Source organism: Lolium rigidum, chromosome 5 (assembly GCF_022539505.1).
Source record: "Lolium rigidum isolate FL_2022 chromosome 5, APGP_CSIRO_Lrig_0.1, whole genome shotgun sequence".
Lineage (NCBI taxonomy): Eukaryota > Viridiplantae > Streptophyta > Magnoliopsida > Poales > Poaceae > Lolium > Lolium rigidum.
Window position 1 is genome coordinate 264,943,182 of NC_061512.1, and position 19,460 is coordinate 264,962,641.

Genomic DNA, 19,460 nt, shown 5'->3' on the forward strand with positions numbered 1-19,460 from the left:
TCAGTTGCTACAGCTGTAACACAGATCGAGGGGTCTAAAAAAAAAAAAAAAAAAAAAAAAAAGTTTCAGGCAAGTGCGCGTGGAGACGGACGCGCTTTTGCCAAAAATGGAAGAAGGCCACTCTCACTCACTGAGGACTGAAGTAGAAGACGAAGCTCGGACAGAAATGGCGGCTCCTCCTCTCCCCTGATAAAACCCCTGGCCCTGGCCGGCTCCTCCACCGCGTCGCGAAGCCGCACGTCCGATCAGAGGAGGGGCGGAGGAAGGAACGATGATGCCGCGGCTGCCGTTTAGCCATCCGCTGGTGCACCCGGACCCCGCTCCGGTTCCGGTTCCGGCGCCGGCGCCGGCGCCGCCCGCTCCCGCTCCAGCTGCGGCTCCTGTTGCGGCTCCCGCTCCCGCTCCAGCTGCGGCGCCGCAGGCCCCGGCGCAGGGGCAGGGCAACGCGCCGCCTGGGGTGCTGATGCACGGCCTACACGGGGGCGCTCTCGTGGCCCGCCTCGCGCAGGCGCTCCTCGCCGCCGCCGCCATCGCCGCCATGGTCTCCGCCAGCGACTTCGCCTCCCTCACCGCCTTCCGGTTCGTGCCCTTTCTCCCAACGGCGCCGTACCAGTACAGTCTATTCTCTCGATAGGGTCAGAACGGTGCTGAATCAGTAGTATTCCGGCAGGCAGAATTTTCGTCGTACCAATCTACATGTGAGGTGTGGTTTCAGGGATTTCGTTGCCTCTTGCCTGGGTTGATGGCCCGACTCTGCAGAGCCCCTCTGCTCTGTAAAGAGAGAGATGTGGAATAAGTTCTCAGCAGAAACTATCATTGGGCCCTCTCTAAATTCTCACTAGACATATTGTCGATATTCAATCCCCAAACAGAAACTATTACTACATTACGCCTTTTGGATTGATTTGGCATCATGATTCATGATATCACTCTCAGAGTCCCAGTTGTCTTCTTTGGAATGATACATCAGTGTTAGATGGAGTCTAGTTTGCTGATCATAACCCTTCTCATGTGAAAACCACAAATTCGGTTAACATTCTGGTTGTCAATGCATACATGTTGTCTTTGAGGAAAACATTCTTTTTGAACATCTACATTAGTGCTGGGATAGCATTGGTACCTACACGAAACAAGTGCTACTTCTGAATAGTTCTGAAACCAGTAGTGTATCTTATTTTCTGTCATGCAGTTAGATAGCATTTTTTACCTGTAAGATGCTATCTCTACAATTCAGAGTACCTAACTGATTTTGTTATGTCGATCAACTCGATGTTCTTCTTTTGACCAGCTACCTCGTGGCAGCAGAAGCTCTGCAATGCCTGTGGAGCCTCGCCCTGTCCATTCTCTACTGCTACGCGCTCCTCGTCGGGCGTTCCTACCGAAGTCCCCGAGCCATCGCCATACTCTGCGCCGGGGACTGGGTGAGCCATGTTTTCTCATCTCAGGCACCTTCTGATCTATACAAAACAGCCGTCTGCCGTTCCTTGTTGCGGACTCACTCACCTTTTTGACCTTGATGTTGCGTGCTCTCTGCAGATCACAGGAGTACTGACCTTCACTGCCGCATGCGCGTCGGCAGGCATCACCACCTTCGTCAACGATGACGTGGAAGCTTGCTCTGATAACCACTGCCCAAGCTTCATGGCTGCGACCGCCATGGCTTTCTTGACATGGTTTACAGTCGCACCGTGCTGTGTCCTCAACCTCGGCTCGGTGGTCCATAAATTGCAAAGACCCTAGTCTACAGAACAAGAATCGGGGTTTGCTTGTGCAGCACAGATTACATGGCGTGGCACAGATAATTACACTAGGACCTAGAAGCAACGGATGGTGCGTATACCTTCTTATATACTAGTACAGTAGAAGGGAATGGTGATGTCGGAGCCATAAATGGTGCTAGAGGTCATGCATTTTGTTGGTATAAGTTTTTCGGTATTGGCAGACTGATGGCTACATATGTATAGAGGTTTTTATAACTGAACATGTATGTCAGGTTTTATGTACTGTCAATCAAAGTAGGAAAATGACCCCTCTCTCTCCGTTGTGTTCATGAGCTGTAGCACAGTATCAGCAGCTGCCAAATTCATGTGTTCAACATGAATTTAATGACTGAAACAGTTCTCTTGGAATGCTGCTGATGAAATCTTAGGTGAAAATTTTACCATAGGGTATCATGTAGAGGGTATAAACATCCTTGATTTCTAGTTACTTGTGGCTTGATGGAAGCCTGGAGTATTTAGTTGACTCAATATAGATGTTTGTCCTATCTCGAAGTGATATATTATTCTACTAACAAGTTGTTTCATAGCAGTTCCATCTATTTATTATGATTTATAAACACCAGATTGGCCCGTTCCGCCATAGGTTAGTACCCCCCTTCTCAGTTGAGTATAGGATTCGACAATTGCTGGGTTGACAATGGGCCTGAATTAGTGAGTTTAAATTTAATTAGCCACATTTCCTTAATCTCAGTCTGGATCAGTGCAGCAAAAATGATGATACTAGCAACAAAAATGGGATCTTTGCTTTCGTACATTTCTATTACTAATTCTTGCGCTGAAAAGCACACAATCCTTGTTTATTGGAAAGTCTTCTTTGTAGTGAATAAAGAACTGTCCAGTAAAAAAATTGGTGTGAAGGATGTTTACAAGTTCTCGCACAGAAAGAGTCATACGTTTTTAGAGTATTTGCCAAGTTCTATATTTTATCCATATCCTACAGTTATGATTGAAACATACCCATAATTTCGTAAGCATAAATATGTATATACAGTATATATTTTAGCTGCATGCCGAGGTGATAAACTGCTGACATGGTAAATGTGCTACATCTCCTTTTACTTGCTTGTTCAAAATATGATATGCTCCTAAAATGGAAATAAATGCTCTTCTTCAGTTAGAACCAAGAGGAACAGGAAGCGATTTTCAAGAGCTTATACTTTTGATTATGTGGAGTTCAATATTTATCAGAATAGTAGACATGGATTAATTTTTATTGCCTTGTGAGCTTCATAATTTTGTTAGCAGAGAAGGTAATGTGTACTGAAGAATAATGGTGCATCTCTGTGCAAATAATGCCATGCATATATATAAGGATATTTGTAAAGGATAGAGCCGTCCAAGAGGAGTGAACAGACTCATATCTTGATAAATATTGATGAAATTATTATTTGTCTAATGATTTAATAACTTTTTTTTGACTCACATGGTTTATTTATATATTAATTTCTCTATTCTGTATGGCAAGTGTTAAATGTGTGCTTGTATAGTTCTCTTGGGAACATGAAGTGCACTTGTGTACCTTTTGTACCTGGGACTGGGCAGGGCCGGTCCATACATTTTCAGGGCCCTGGGGCGAGATTAAAAAAAGGGCCCTTGTTGACCCAAAAAAAGTTAGAATGCACCGTATTCCAAAATCACCCACTACATAGCACATACCTTTGAACTAAAAAACTTTATTTGTAACTGTCCAGAGGAATACATAATGATAGTAATAGCAAGAAAACAATATAGTTCTAGAAAAGATTGATCTTCTAAGTGGCAGGAAAATACCATCATTTCATATATTTATGTGCGAAACAAACAACCTTATCAAAACTGATTGCTACATAAATTTTAGCGCTACTACGAGATATGATGAAATTACATCAGTTTGTATGCTCTTTAATTTCTTCGCCCAAAATTAACTTCTTCAAAGCTTCCTACATAAACTTCCTACAAAAACTACTAGTGTTACATTTTTAAAAAACGACAATTGAACTTCCAATTTGCAGAAAAACAGTCAGTTCAGAGAATAACAACGCCTAGATATGGGCATATAACTCGATGTCGAATTCTTGATATAGGTTCCTTTGACCCAATGAACACGAAGATGAAGGTGAAAATCACTCCCTCGTCCCTGTCACGGCGTCCCCCTTCTCTTCTCCTAATCTGCTCCCACTCTATCCGATCCAGTGAAGAATAGACCTAAGAAGGGCAGAATTGGAGATGTGGAGCAGTCAAAGCTGGGCTATTTAACAACAAATCAAATGGGAACGCGTTTAGGGGAGGGAGTCGGTGAGGGAGACGTACAATCTCTGATGTCTCCAACGTCTAGTGGATGGGGAACAACTAGAACATTGAGATGGAAAGAGAGATGGTTGGGGGAGCAAAATAGCGCTGTTGATGTCCATTAACAGCTGCAGCAACCACAAATTTGGAAAGGCACCAGGGGCAGCGCCTTTTTTTTTGAGATGCGGCGGCTGTTCTTTGGGTATGGAGAATTTGGGAGATCGAGGAGACGATTTAACGATGGGAATACAGTCGGGCAGGCAGCAGCGTATCCATCGAGTGGATATTTTATTAGGATCCATGTCTTCTTGTTACGTGGTGAGCTTTGGGCCAATTTTATTTTCCTAAACCTCTAGCACAGAAATATACCTGCTCTACTATAATGGAATACTGCCTGAGATGGGCCCCCTTCCTTCTAGGGGCCCAGGGCGGTCGCCCCGTTGCCCCCCCTTATGGGCCGGCCCTGGGACTGGGAGAGATCGTAATCTTCAATAGAGCTTTCAACTTGTTTACCTACTATCCAAGAGATCTTTGTTCTTAATTTCAATCGCTATCAGTGTGGTCTATTCTTTTAGACACTTTTGACTCCTTTTCCATTGTGAAAATCTCTACAATTTGTTCCTTTTTGCACAGGCCTCTACGGGAGCGAGGATGGCGACAGGACAAAGAATGGTGCTTGATCAAATCTTGCAGCTGGCAGCCGCTCTTCGCTCTGATGCGGCTATGGCTCCAACAACTTTTACTGCAACGGGCGGGATTGCTGATGAGCACAAACAACGGGGCTTGAATGCGGTCCCAGTTATCTTTGGTTGTCGTTGTTTTCGTGATCTTGTAATATGTGTGGTTGTTGTAGTGGTTATTTTCTGAATATGTTGGCTACTTTTGCCTCTGTCGTGTAGGGTAAGTATTTTTTTTGCTAGGTATCTTCGATGTCGAGATCAAGTAGCAGGTTTTCCTACCAACCCCTCCCCTAAAAATATGTTTTAGCGTGTCCTTCTTCCTTGTCATTCCCTTGTTTGCTGTTACTACTCGTATATTTTTTTGAAAAATCAAATCAAGTAAAGTTTGACTGAACTTTTAAAACAATCTATGAATAAATATAATATTTTGTAGATACCATACGAAAACATATTTCATTATCTATTTAATGATATTAATTTTGTATTTTTCATGTTAATGATTTTTGGTGAAGCTTAGTTAAACTTAACGTAATTTGACTTTCTAAAAATAATATAAGCCTTAAGCTTTGAGATAGAGGTAGTATTTCCGTTATGATAAGTAATGAAAAGGATAGAAGTCCCATTTGGAAAAAGTAATCTAATTGAGCAATCTAATTCTACATACAACAAAAAGCATGGTGTGTGAAAATGTACCACGTGCAGGAAACTTCCTGGAGGGTGTAGGAACCACATAGTAGTAGTGAGTTTGGTGGTGAGTGGTGACGACTGACGAGGGCGTGGACGCGCTTTTGCCGAAAATGGAAGAAGGCCACGCTCACTCACTGTCACTGAGGACTGAGGAAGCTCGGACAGAAATGGCCGACCCTCCCTCCCGCATTCATCCGACGCCTGTTAAGCCCCCTGCCTCTCCTCCACGGCTCCACCAGTCCACCGGCCACCGCGTCCCGAAACCGCGCACGTCCGACGAGCAGCAGAGCGCGTGAGTCGGCGGGGAAGGGAAAGATGATGCCGCTGCGGCCAAAGAGCCATCCGACGGTGCACCCGGACCCGGCGCCGGCGCCGGCCCCCGCTGCGGTTCCCGCTGCGGCCCCCGCTCCGGCTGCGGCTCCGGCTGCTGCTCCGCAGGCCCCGGCGCAGGGACAGGCGGACGCGCCGCCTGGGGTGGTGATGCGCGCCCCGATCCGGGGCCGTCTCGTCGTCCGCCTCGTGCAGGCGCTCCTCGCCGCCGCCGCGGTCGCCGCCATGGCCTCCGCCCGCGACTTCGCCTCCCTCACCGCCTTCCGGTGCGCGCTCCCCTCCGATCTCCTCTCCCGGCTCAGCGTTTCTCTGCAAATATGGTACCTGTGAAACGAGGTTTCAGTTCACGATTTCAGGCATTTCATTGCGGAGGGTTTGCTCCCCTCCCTGTTTCAACTGAAATCCTTATTTTACGTATGCGGATTAATCACTGCATCAGCCAATTTTTGTTGTTGTTGCGAGAATTAGGAGATTCTTTAATCTCAGCTGTCTTCTTTCGAAAGAGAAGATGATCCAGCGGTGTTTGTTGCTGAGGATTAGGAGCATGACTCATATCAGTTTCCTATGCATTCAGCAAAAAAAAGAAAACGTTTTCTTTGTTTTCGCTGGTAAATATTCTGATGATTGTTGGGATTCAGAACAGTGTGATTTGCACGTGTCCTCTGAGGAAGACATTTGAAGATCTACATTCAGTGGTGGGGATAGCATATATTGACTACTGCAAACTAAGTATGCTAGTGTATCTCTTTTCTGTGATGCGATTACATAGTGTTTTCACTTTGGATGCTGCTTTTAAAACCCAGAACACGGGATTGGTTTCCTTCTGTAGATGAACTTACTGTTACTCACTTGACATGCTCATATCAGCAGCAACTTTGAGTTGACGATTTCATGGACTCCATTCCGGAGGTTTCCTCTCCTCTCTCTGTTTCAACTGAAATCCTTCTTTACGTATGTGGATCGATTACTGCATTACCCGATTTTGTTGCCAGAATTAGGGGTCAGTTGTCTTCTTTGGAACGATGATCCAGCAGTGTTTGTTGGAAGTTATACGAGCTTCATGTTTGCGTGCAAAGTTTCCTAGGCATTCAGCGAAAAAAAAACATTTTTCTTTGTTTTCACTGACAAATATTCTGACGATTGTCGGGATTCAGAACAGTGTGATTGACATGTTGCCTCCGAGCAAAACGTTTGAAAGATCTGCATTCAGTGTTGGGGATAAACATATACTATTGAATACTGCAAGTGCAAGCTACACGGAACAAGCAGTATGCTAGTGCATATTTATTTTCTGTGATGGTACAATTATATAGTGTTTGCAGTTAGGATGTTGCTTTTAAAACTGAGAGTACGAGATTTGATTTCCTTGTGTAGATGAATTTACTATTATTCGTTTGGCGTGCTTGTAGCGGCCGCAGCTTCCAGGCAGTGCAATTAGATGTTGGCATGCTCATCAACAATGTTTCACCTGAGTTTTCTTTGTCTATTATAACCACTTCTGTGAAAATTAGGCTTTGATGTTTGCATCCTTAGTTCCTAGGAATTCAACAAAAAATAAATCTCGTTGTGTACGCTGATAAGTTTGCTTAACATTCTGGTGATTGTCGGAATTCAGAACAGGTGATTGACATGTTGCCTCTGTGGAAAACATTTGAAGATCTGCATTCAGTGTTCGGGATAGCATATATTGACTACTGCAAACTACATGGAATGCAGTTAGATTCTTCTAAGACCCAGAATGCAGGATTGATTTCCTTCTGTAGATGAACTTACTGGTATTCGTTTGAAATGCTTGTTCGTTTGAGGCAATGCAATTTGATGTATACATGCTCATGTTCTCCGCGATACTATCTCAGTTGTCTTCTTTGCATACAACAATGTTTCACTTGAGTTTTGTTTGTCTATTGTAACCGCTTCTGTGAAAATTAGGAGTTTGATGTTTGCATCCTTAGTTCCTAGGCATTCAGCAACAACAAAAAAAAGAAAAAAAGAACTTCTCGCTGTGTAGGCTGATAAGTTTGCTTAACATTCTGGTGATTCTCGGAATTCAGAACAGTGTGATTGTAATGGACACCCATATGCATACATGTTGTCTTTGAGGAAAACCATTGAAGATCTACATTCAGTGTCGGGAATAGCGTTGGGACCTACTTGAAACAAGTGCTATGCTACTAGTGTATCTTATTTCTGTCATGCCATTAGGCCGTACTTTCACTTGGGATGTTGCTTTTCCAACCTAGATTGCCGGATCGATTTTCCTTATATAGATGTATGAACTTACTTCTTGTTCTTTTGACCAGCTACCTCGTATCAGCAGCAGCCTTGCAATGCCTGTGGAGCCTGGCACTGACCATTCTCTACTTCTACGCACTCCTCGTCGGCCGTTCCTACCGAGCTCCACGAGCCATCGCCATACTCTGCGTCGGGGACTGGGTGAGAGTCATATTTTCTCAGGCAGACAGGCACCTATCTTATCAAACAGCCATCTGCCCTTCCTTGTGGACTCGCTCGCCTTCTGACCTGCATGTTGCTCTCTGCAGATCACCGCAGGACTGACCTTCACTGCTGCATGCGCGTCGGCAGGCATCACCACTTTCATCAGCGATGACGTGGAGGCTTGCTATGACAACCACTGCCCAAGCTTTATGGCTGCTACTGCCATGGCTTTCTTGTGCTGGTTCACAGTTGCGCCGTGCTGTCTCGTGAACCTCGCCTCAGTAGTCCACAAATTACAGAGACTGTAGCCTACAGAACAAGAACATGGGTTTGTTTGTGCACCAGATCCTCTTCCATGACCAACTGGGGCACTGCGTGGCGCAGCTAATTACAGTAGAACCGATAAGCAACTGGATGGTGCAAATACCTTCTTAATATATATTGTTAGTGTGGGCTGGTGGTTGTGACCCGTGGATGAGCTGATATGCTACTTTGTTTTCGTTTTGATATCCAGATCATAGATCCTGAGATTTCTTGTGTATTGCAGTTGTCACTTACGAATGTCGGATTATCGATTCATTTGGTGGGCCCTTGGTTTATTCCTCAAGATAATAATGCAAATAGATGCTAATGTCTGTCTGGTCTAGTCTTTTCTCAGGATGTCATGCTTTGGGTTTCAATTGCAAACATTTGGACATGGCACTTGCTTGGCTTAACATATTATCCCCATATTAAACAAACAGAATCAGAAAGTCACATTATATATTGAACAAAAGACAGAAACAGAAAGCCACATGATTGATCACTTACAGTCAAGGAAATTTCTGTTGTTATAATAAGGAAATGTATAATTTGTTACATATGATACAAGAGTTTTGATTCAAAAAAATTCAAGGCACAACAAAGATTAGTCACTGTGGTTTTTTACTCGTGTAAGAACCTTCCTCAGTACATGTGTTAATACAGTGTTACAATGGCAAAGGGAAAAACAGCAAACTAAAATGGCACAACAAATCGTCTTGGCAACCGGTCAAATCCATTACAGTTTCGAACTAAAACCTAGGAGGGTTCGTCGGGATTCTTGAAGCCCCTTGCATTAGGGTCGTCTGTCTTTTCCGGAAATATACAAACGGCCCGCTTACCAGCAACATACCAGCCATGAGAACCTGCAAAAAGCAAAGCTTTGAGATTCAGAGCCACATTAAAAAATTAAGTAAAACTCATCTTGGATAACAGTCAATATGCCAATGAGTGATAGCCTTTAAGTTTTACTGGAGAAGTGATAGTGTCAACATTTGAAAGTAATCGGCATGCATGCACTATATATTGTCTAAATTTGATGCCCAGAAACTCACTACCACAAACTAAACGAAAGATCTGTGTATTCATTCTTGCTAATGTGTGATAACTGATAAGAGCCCAGTTTTTTTTTTAAAGCTTAGACAAGATTCTCGCTTTATCAACAATTTTTGCAAGATCTTTCAACATTGAAGACTTTGTAGTCAAAGATTACGCGATAGGAAACAAGAAAATGATGGCAGGGTGATACATCATACAATCTTAACAGTAAGAAAAAAAGTTTTAATAATAGTAATACCTCAAAACCAAGAATAGATAACTTCTCTTCATCCTCCAACGGTACACAACTCCTGTAAGTAACATAGTGTTTTGTGCCACCTGGCGTGGATGTTTCACCCAACAACTTTCTTTGCTTGGTATTGTCCCCTTCCTTTGTACCATTTTGTACTTGTACACATTTCAAAGGCAAACGGTAGCCAGTTTCGCTGCAGCAGTACTTATCATCATTCTATAAAAAATAAGACAAAATGACGTGTTAGTAAGCTTGAAAACCAATATACAAGTGCTTGCACAGTGGTGATTAAAAGGTTTGTACCCAGGTTTGACATTTATGAAGTGTTCCATTACATTTAACCTTGCCAAGTAAATACGAAGGAAGCTATTTTCTAGATAATATGTATGTTGGTACTGGAATTCTCTGTAACTGCAGAAGCTATTTTGCAGATAAATCTCCGAATGAGCAGCCCTCAATAACCATGGGAAACCCTATCCCCAGATGCTGAATGAACTATGGTCCAGAAAAATTGTACTTTTATGTGATCATCAAGCTAACAATTAATCGATCTGAATAGTCAGAGCTAGAAGTCCAAAAGAAGGTAAGGCCAATATAACTGTGTGACAACCTTTCAGGTCACATATTTCCAAGCAATGTTCAAATAAGGTGTCAATCATTTGAGAGGACAAAACTACTATGCTACACGCAGTTTAGAAATGGGGATTCTGACCAATAATGACAATGCGTAGTATATGAGCTGACATAGTTCTTTCATGTACTCTCTGTCTGAAGCTGTAACGCCAATTCCTTGTTATATTAGTCAAACAGCAACCAAATGAGATGGCTTTGGGCAATTATAGAAATGAATCACTAATATGAATGAAAAGACAATACTAATAGTGTTAAGAGTTCAAACAACACAAACACAAGTGTAAGATTAAGAAAGGAACATTATAGAAGGTTCAGCTTCCAATTCCAGTAGGAAAGTTTGGCTTCCTATAGCACAGAGATGCTCACTTCAAGGTCATTCACTGATACACAACATATAGATGGGACTTCTTATTCCCGTTCGATTCACTCACTGGTGCAGGAGAAACTAAACCTCTGTGGCAACTTAAAATTAAATTAGAAATTTCTTAACATGCCACAAAAGATCTGTACTTTCACCATCGATGAAATATCCTTCTTTTGTATAACACACAATTTTGTTCCAAAACTTACATACTACTCTATGCTAGGTTCTTCATGCCAAACATGGCTGAAACATAAATCACAACAAGTTCACCTAATACATAGCCACCAGACGTTCTGATTCGAACGGCGAATGCTAGCTCGGAACCTTCTTCTTTACCTATAATGAACTCAGTTTCAACCCTTTTCATACATTTTGAGTATAAAGGCTCGACTATTCCTCTGTTCCAATCGACAGTATCCAAGATCCCAACTTTTTCTTACCCTACACTTCATCTAGTCCAACAAAAGAACACAGATCATACAGGAGCTACACCGAAACAGTAGAATCAATGAGCACGACAAACCCAAATCCCATCCATCGCATTTCAATTTTTCTGAGGTGAATCGTGCTTCAGTTCCATCCTCCCAAGTCCCAAGATCGATGTTTTTTCTCCCCCCACAGGAACGCGGCCAGATTGAGAATTCAAAGGAAGGAGGAGAGAGGACCGGCAGGCTGACCTTCTCGGAGTACTGGCAGGGGATGCAGGGCCCGGAGGGGCTGCAGCGGTAGGAGGAGTTGCCCTGCGCCTCCACGAACCCCAGCAGCGACCTCCGCGCCCCCTTGGCCGTGGACGCCGCCGCCGCCATCGCGATCGCCGGCGGGATCCAGCACAGCGCTGCCACCGCCAGGAGCAGCAGCAGCAGGAGCCGCCACCGCCACGAGGTCGCCGCCGTCGCCTTGCTCGCCATGGCCAATGGAGTAGTGGTGGCTCGCGCGATGTGACGGACGGTGGGTGGACGCGCCCGTTAGCCTGATACGAGGCGCTTAGCGGGTCGGAAGCTGGTAAAGGGTTCAGTTTTCTGCTACTAGTTGTCGGAGTTGGCTTCGTTCGAAGCCAAACCCAACCGCCCGCCGCCGCCGCCGCCGCTCGCCGGCGATGTTGCGCCGCCTGCTTCCCTTCCACCGGCGCTACTCCACCTCGAACGCCGCTGCCGCGCCGACTCTGTACACGGACGGCGCGTACCCTGTGTCCCTCCTCTCGTGGGGGCGGGGCGCATCGGGCCAGCTGGGGGGCGGCAAGGAGGAGCGGCGGCTTTACCCGGCGCCGGTCGCGCACCTTCTCCTCCCCGAACCGTCCCCGCGCCTCCCGCCCACCCCGGGGCGCCTACCCGCCGCCGGGGAGACGGAGACGACCGCAGGCGGCGTGGAGGTGGGGATCTCCTGCGGGCTCTTCCACTCCGCGCTCGTCGTCGGCGGCGGCGCCTGGGTGTGGGGCAAGGGCGACGGAGGCCGGCTCGGGCTCGGCGACGAGGCCTCCGCCTTCGTGCCCCGCGCCAACCCCAACCTCGCCCCCGACCTCAGCGTCCTCGCGCTCGGCGGCATCCACTCCGCCGCCCTCACCGCCGGCGACGTCTTCACCTGGTGAGGAAATGGGACTGCCACATTGCTCATCTTGAAGTTTACGTGGCTTCGTTAATTCAAACCCGGGCTCATTTCGAGCCTACCGTCACAAAAAAAAGTTGTTGAGAAGAAGAATGTGTGGATGATTACTGCATCACTCAGTTTACTCTAGTAGTCTGCAGGGGCTACGGTGGATTTGGAGCTCTGGGGCACTATGTCTACCATAGGGAACTGTTGCCGAGGAAAGTGGAAGGTCCTTGGGAAGGGAAGATAGCGCACATTGCCACGAGCGGAGCACATACTGCGGCGATCACAGACTCAGGTTGTTCTTAGCTTCTTATTTATGCTTACTATGGACTGCACTTTTTTTTATCGTCGGCCACTGCCGACCGCAGATGAATAGTTACTGCCTTCTGAAATGACACTTTTGTTGTCATCAGTTTCTACCTTGTGCAAATGAATAGTGTGAGAAACTCAATTTCTTGAAACTTCTGTTATTGTCACTTGCGAAACATTGGCCTTGTGACTATCAAACTCATCTGCTCCGGTCCTCGCATTTTGACGGCTTGTGACAGGTGAACTTTACACATGGGGTCGTGATGAAGGCGATGGAAGGTTGGGGCTCGGGAGTGGGGGTGGTCCAGGTGAAGCTGGCTCTCTCAGTGTTCCTTCCAAGGTGAATGCCCTGCCTGTTCCTGCTGCTGCGGTTGCTTGTGGTGGCTTCTTCACCCTTGCGCTGACTCCAGATGGGCAGCTATGGAGTTGGGGAGGTGAGGACGTTGTTGTGTATATTATAATTATAATTTACGAAAGTGAACACTGTGTATATACTCCAATTCTTCAGTAAACACCTGTAAAAAAGTTGTATACTGATGTGAATGCTGTGTTAGTAAACACTAGTCCAGTTCACCTCAAGCTGCAATTATGAATTTACAAGGTTTTTTAAGATTATCCTTTAACTATCTAGGATCTAGCACATACATACCCAGACATTTTATTCATCGATTGGGCATAAGTTACCTTGAAACTCAGGATGTAGACGGACACGTCCGTGACATCCGTAGCGTCATTTGCTCAAGTCGCTTAAAATTATTCAGATGTCCGTGATGTCCGTGTAAATTAGTTCACCTGTCCGTGGACTTCCGCTGGTTATACACGGACAGAGGCCGAGGTTCTTCCTGACGGCATCGATGACGGCCGTCCCGCCGGAGGTTCTGGCTGAACGCGCGCACGGCAGCCTTGAGGAGGTCCTTGCCGAGGCTGACCCCGAGGTGGCCGTCGGCGTCCTCACGGTGGACGGCGGCGGCGTGCGCGTCGTCGTAGGCGCCGATGTGCGCACGCACGAGGCAGCGCAGCTCCATCTTGGCCCGGGTCGTTGGTGAGCAGGGCGGCGGCGCCGCCACAGCGGAAGAGGCAGTTCGCCGAGCATCATGTACTTGTCGGTGCCGTTGTACTAGTTGGGGGCGCAGGACTCGGAGGTGACGACGAACGCCATGGTGCGCGGGCGGGTGAGCATGACGCGGCGGGCGAGGTCGACGGATACGAGCCCCGCGCTGCAGCCCGTGCCGGAGAGGTTGTAGGCCATGACGTCCTCACGCATCCCGAACCTGACGACCCTGGCGGCCAGCGAGGGGGCCGGTGAGAAGGAGCCGAGATTGAGGACTAGCAGGTTGACGTCGCGTGGGGAGACGCCGGCCTTGGCGAGGACGACCCGGACGGCGTCGTCGAAGAAGGCGTCCATCTCGTCGAGCGCGTCGTAGTGGGTCGCGCACTCCTCGAGCGGGTCGTCGGAGGGCTTGTGGCAGGCGTAGTCGAGCAGGTAGCAGCGCTCGCGGCGGCGGCGAGCGAGAGCGTGCCAGGCCAGGTCGGCGTCGGCCATGGCGTGCGCGGAGGAGGAGCACCGAGCGATGAGGGCGCTCGGGTCAAAGGGGCATGGCGCCGACGAGCAGGGAATCCGGCGGCGGCCGGCGGCCAGGCGCTCGGCGGCGGCCGGCGGCCAGGCGTTCGCGCTCCTCAGCGACACAAAGGAGATCAGCGGCCTGGCAGTGGCGAACTCTGTTTACTCGATCTGTTTCGTTCGTAGCTCTTCCTATTTCTTGTTTTTGTTTAGCAGGAGAGGCGGGCCTGGCAGGCTCTGCGGACGGTGTCCGTAGAGTCCGTATCAAATACGCGGCCTCTCCGTATGACCGTTTAGCTATTTTGACGGACATGGACAAAGAGGCTCCACGGACGTCCGTGTCCATTTGCATCCTGACTTGAAACCCCTGATGCTTTCCTGTTTTAACAGTATTTGGCATGCCACACCATGCTTTCAATTGTCTTTCCTTGTATTAGTTACTACCTCTGTTCCAAAATATAGGCCTTTTTAGAAAGCTATAGCTTTCTATAGCTTTCTAAAAGGTTTATATTCTGGAACGGAGGTAATAGATTCTAAATTTAAACGATCTTCTTCAGTTCTGTACTAATTTTAATTTGAAATGCACCTCTCATCAACTTGTGTACCTGCTCTTTCGTCTAATTTCCAAGTGCCTGGTGGCAACATATTGTTTTACTGAGTTTCTCCAACTTCCATATGATCTTCAGCGAACTCAAACTTCGAATTGGGCAGAGGAAGTAATTCCAGTGATTGGAGACCACAAATTGTCCCTAGCCTGAAAAATGTCCGTGTAATCCAAGTAGCATGCGGTGGATACCACTCTCTTGCTTTGACTGGTAAGGAATATGCATTTAAAATACATCTGCATTTTTCGCAATAAGTTGGTTAATTTTCTGTTTTACTGTCGGTTTTGGTTACTGCAATAATGTCATAAGATTACATTTGATCATAAATCAAGTTCTGTAAAATCTTACAGCAAGCAACCAGTACGAGCCCACAGTATTTGTAGAGATATATATTTTTGTATTAATTTCAGACTGCTATTACAGCAAGTACACTACAGTATGCTGATTGTTGCAGCACGCAAGTATGTGACATATTGTATGTCTGTTAACTGTGTTCAGATAAAGGTGAAGTTCTCTCATGGGGGCATGGTGGACACGGCCAGCTCGGGCATCCCACGATTCAAAATCATAGAGTTCCACTTGCCATTAAAGCTTTATCTGAGGTGCGAATTGTCTACATTGCCTGTGGAGGATCAACTTCTGCTGCTATATCAGGTGAAAGTTTGACCTTCTCTTTTTTCTTCTTAAAGTTTGTCATTCAGTTCCCTGTACCCTGTTACTGTGCATGGAACACTTAAGATGTTGTTAGGCTCAGTTATCTTCAGTTCACCATTTTCTTAACTACTCCCTCTGATCCATAATAAGTGTCGCTGATTTAGTAGGAAGTTGTACTAAATCAGCTACTTATTATGGATTGAAGTGAGTAAATTGAAGTACATAATATGTCTATACTGTAATTCCATAGGAAATGCCAGGCAGGGCCACCATATGACATCGAGTAATTAAGAATAAAGTTTTCTATTTTGAACAGACTAATGTATTAATAATTTAGCAAGTCCAAGAAAGTACCAGAGACTCGTGTATTAATGTGTATAAGGCAGCCAGATAACTGGTAATTTGGTACTGTTGTGAACTTGTAATTATGCTGGAAACAGGCGTTGCATACTAATTTAACTGCATGTTTACTGTTTAGGAAGAAGAATTTTAAGATCTACTAGTTTTGTTTCACATCATTATTTTTTGAATAATGAAGAACAAATGGCATTGTCTTGACCAGAACTTGAGTCCGTCACTCTATTTTGATAGCTGAATCCCAGATATACTGCTACTAAAATTTCTCTTTCTGAGTAGCTTACCTGAATTTCTTTTTGTGTGGCCAGACAAAGGTGACTTATACATGTGGGGAAATGCAAGAGACTGTCAGTTAGGTGTTCCTGATCTCCCAGAAATTCAGCCATTGCCAGTTCATGTTAATTTTCTCACTGATGGTGACGAGGATCTGAGCCCTCCTCGTGTCATCTCGGTTGCAATAGGCGCTTCCCATGCCATGTGTTTGGTCTCGAGGCAACGAATTGAGAAATAGCACCCACTGGTTCTTTAGCTTTGTAAATGCACTCAAATTTAGATCTTCTAACCTGCGAGTAGACCCCGGACAAGATCATGTTCTCTACTGGTTGGAGCCTGTCTAACCAGTTGGCGAAACTCCTGCTCGGTGAAGCCCAACATCCGCAAGAAATAAAAATTGCTTTTCTGATAAAACACAAGCATGCTGCAATTGCTTGAATTTGAGCATTGGAAGTTCTCCTAGTGGTAGAGTTCTTGATGCTACACCAGGGATGAAACTGCGAGAAGATCGTGTGTAAACCATGTCCTATTTTATCTCGAATTTGATCATCTGCTGTAGTTGTTAAGATGAATCAAATTTTGTAGCAGGCTGATATTACTACAGGCTTGCACTGGACACTGGTAATTCAGTCAACTGAGCAATGTTTATGCATTTGGATCATCGGTTATGCCCCCTTTCATACTCTCAAAGTCATGAAACAATGAGGTGTTCATAGAAATTTTCTTCTTTTTGGTCAGACACTGAGGAAATCTGTCAAGATATCCATTGAGCTTGTGCTATATTGAGGATAAAATGCCAATGTTTATTCCATTCATGATGATACTCTGATGGTCGCCATTACATGTCTGCAGTTGTATGTACCTCCATAGTAATGTGTACTGAGTTGATCCTAAAAATGATTCATCTAAAAGCAGATAAAGTACTTAGTGTGAGTTTTTTATGTTTGCAAAATCCCTGATGTTGCTTGTAGTTTCTTTTTGGAAATTTAGCTATGATGTCAAATAATAATAATCTGCAATTGGTATAACCAGTTTGTATTGGCGCACAAGTGCTATACTGTAGCATGTTTCCGTGGGGCTCATAGTATCTTGGTCTATCTACATTTTCCAGCTACTACGACATTATGGTGGGTTTGTATGCATTCAATATGTAGATTCATGTTTGATGGTCAATAATTGCGTGGGACACGTACACTGTCTTTTATAAGAAGCAGTAGTCTGGAAGCAACACCGCAAGAAAAATTGAGTGGCTGGTCTAGAAAACATAGTAACCCTTATTTCCATAGGAAGCAATACGGCATCTAGGCATGAGAGGTATCTGAAATTTAGCAAGTAGCTGGTTTAAATGACACAGTTTGCAACAATAATTCCATTCTTCTTGCAAGGAATGATTTGGATTTGAGGAATTGCACACGCAATCACATATGCTGTTTGTGTCTTATCCATAAAGAGACATGCCTTCTTCTTTTCACTACCTGCTCGTTCTTGATCTATGCGATTGTTGTGTGAACGACAAGTCTAGCATGCGCAAGTCTATGAAATCGCGCTGGAGTGTGATAGCCATAATCGCTTGGTTGGTTATCTGTAAAGAGAGAAATGCCAAAGTGTGTTGCAGGCTTGTCTGCAGTGCTTGCTTTGTAATCCAAACAAGATTCGAGACACGATATTTCTCTAGAAACTAAGAGGTGTTCAAGACAAGGTATTGTTCTAATCAGCATTCTAACCCTAATGTTGTTGTAATTATCTCCACCTACTCATCTTCCTTGTACATTTTGTTTTTTCGCCTTCTTAATATGTGGGAGCAGCAGCGTCTCATTTCTTTTTAAAATTATTCCATGTGGTGTAAGTGTGAGATTTCCATAGTCACTTGGAGTCTTGGTCTTGGTTTTTCAAGCATCTTGGACCCCCTTGGTGAGCCGTGGGTTTTGGCACATCCCTTTTGTCACGGTGCTTTGTTAACTTCAAATAAATAAATGATATAAATACTCCACTGAACCTAAAAGGCGACAATATTAGTGTTTTGGCACATGTGTGTTCCATGTTGTGACGACTAGACCATTCCCATTCAATGTTTTAGGCTTAAGCATGGCTGAAAGGGTCGAGGTCGCTATGCACATTAACAGGGTTACGAACCACAATTTTGACCGCTAATTTATAGTGAATATATTTACGAAATCCAACAGAGCTGAAGTGGTGAAGTGCTTTTTTAGACAAATTCATACATACCATTTCCATGTTAGTCTTGAAAATATTAATGGTCTGACTATATGTCGGTAGCTCATGTGTTAGCTCAAACGTCTATGAATATCAGTTTCAGAAGGTTGTTGGTAGAAAATAAATGGACTTTATGGTTACAATTATGCCGAAAACTTATGAGGATTAATTTATCTGAGGACAATGATCAATTTGTATGGAGTTTGACAACAAATGGTTTGTTTACAGCGAAATCTATGTATAAGGATCTTATGAATGACCACACACCTTTTTTGCGAAAATACCTATGGAAAGTTAAAGTTTCCCTTAAGATAAAAATATTTATGTGGTTTCTGAGTAATAAGGTTTTGCTTACTAAGGATAATTTAGCTAAAAGACGGTGGAATGGGTGTACAAAATGTGTTTTTTGCGGAGAGCAGAAGACTATTGAACACTTGTTCATCACTTGTCCTTTAGCTAAAATACTTTGGCGCACGGTTAATTTTACTTTCGATCTTCCACCTCCAACCAATATTGCGAATATGTTTAATAATTGGTTAAATGGAGTTGATAGACAATCTAAGGCTTTCATCCGTATTGGGGTCTCTGCCTTATGTTGGTCTATATGGAGGGCGAGGAATGATATTACTTAAAAAAAAACAATCTTTTCACTTTTTTCAGGTTATCCACATGGTGTCACATTGGGTTCAGTTGTGGGCTCTACTATCACCGAACGGACAGCGGGATGCTATGGCTACTGGATGCACACGGTTCCAGATGGTAGCTCAGGTTATCTTGTGCCAGGCTGGCTGGCGGCATAATAGACAGCTACGATGATGTGTAGTCCAGTTTCACTTTGTTTCTTTCACTGGTTGATTCTTGTATCAACTCTAGGCGATGACTGAGATGTTTTAAACTATGTACTTGTAACTCTTTTTAATAAAAGGCCGTGTGCATCATCATGATGCAGAAGCTGAGGTTTTATTCCTCATTTCAAAATAAAAGATAAGCAGTCATTTGGGGTGGAAACTATGCTGCTGATGGCATGTATGTGTAATAGTAGGAAACAAGTTCAAATGATATTTAGACATTCAATGAGCACACAAGGGAGAAGGGAAGAACTAGAACGAGGATTATGCATTTGAACATTT

General features: G+C 44.8%; 4 protein-coding genes across 4 annotated transcripts; 3 read left to right on the forward strand and 1 right to left on the reverse strand.

The window, feature by feature from the left end:
- The first annotated feature begins 274 nt into the window (after window positions 1–274).
- On the forward strand, window positions 275–2,039 carry LOC124657610 (CASP-like protein 5A3). Its single transcript, XM_047196133.1, has 3 exons — window positions 275–579; window positions 1,289–1,421; window positions 1,537–2,039. The coding sequence occupies exons 1-3, from the start codon at window positions 275–277 to the stop codon at window positions 1,738–1,740; spliced, it is 642 nt and encodes a 213-aa protein (XP_047052089.1). The 3' UTR covers window positions 1,741–2,039.
- Window positions 2,040–5,731: 3,692 nt separating this feature from the next.
- On the forward strand, window positions 5,732–8,665 carry LOC124657611 (CASP-like protein 5A2). The gene is made up of 3 exons (XM_047196134.1): window positions 5,732–6,012; window positions 8,047–8,179; window positions 8,287–8,665. The coding sequence occupies exons 1-3, from the start codon at window positions 5,732–5,734 to the stop codon at window positions 8,488–8,490; spliced, it is 618 nt and encodes a 205-aa protein (XP_047052090.1). The 3' UTR covers window positions 8,491–8,665.
- A 328-nt stretch (window positions 8,666–8,993) lies between these two features.
- Window positions 8,994–11,678, reverse strand: LOC124654378. Its single transcript, XM_047193385.1, has 3 exons — window positions 11,448–11,678; window positions 9,780–9,989; window positions 8,994–9,348 (listed from the first exon to the last, which is right to left on the reverse strand). The coding sequence occupies exons 1-3, from the start codon at window positions 11,676–11,678 to the stop codon at window positions 9,235–9,237; spliced, it is 555 nt and encodes a 184-aa protein (XP_047049341.1). The 3' UTR covers window positions 8,994–9,234.
- A 188-nt stretch (window positions 11,679–11,866) lies between these two features.
- On the forward strand, window positions 11,867–16,739 carry LOC124653104 (RCC1 domain-containing protein RUG3, mitochondrial). Its single transcript, XM_047192162.1, has 6 exons — window positions 11,867–12,351; window positions 12,513–12,652; window positions 12,906–13,100; window positions 14,914–15,042; window positions 15,331–15,486; window positions 16,152–16,739. Exons 1-6 carry the CDS (start codon window positions 11,867–11,869, stop codon window positions 16,352–16,354), a joined length of 1,308 nt encoding a protein of 435 aa, XP_047048118.1. The 3' UTR covers window positions 16,355–16,739.
- The last annotated feature ends 2,721 nt before the right edge of the window (window positions 16,740–19,460 follow it).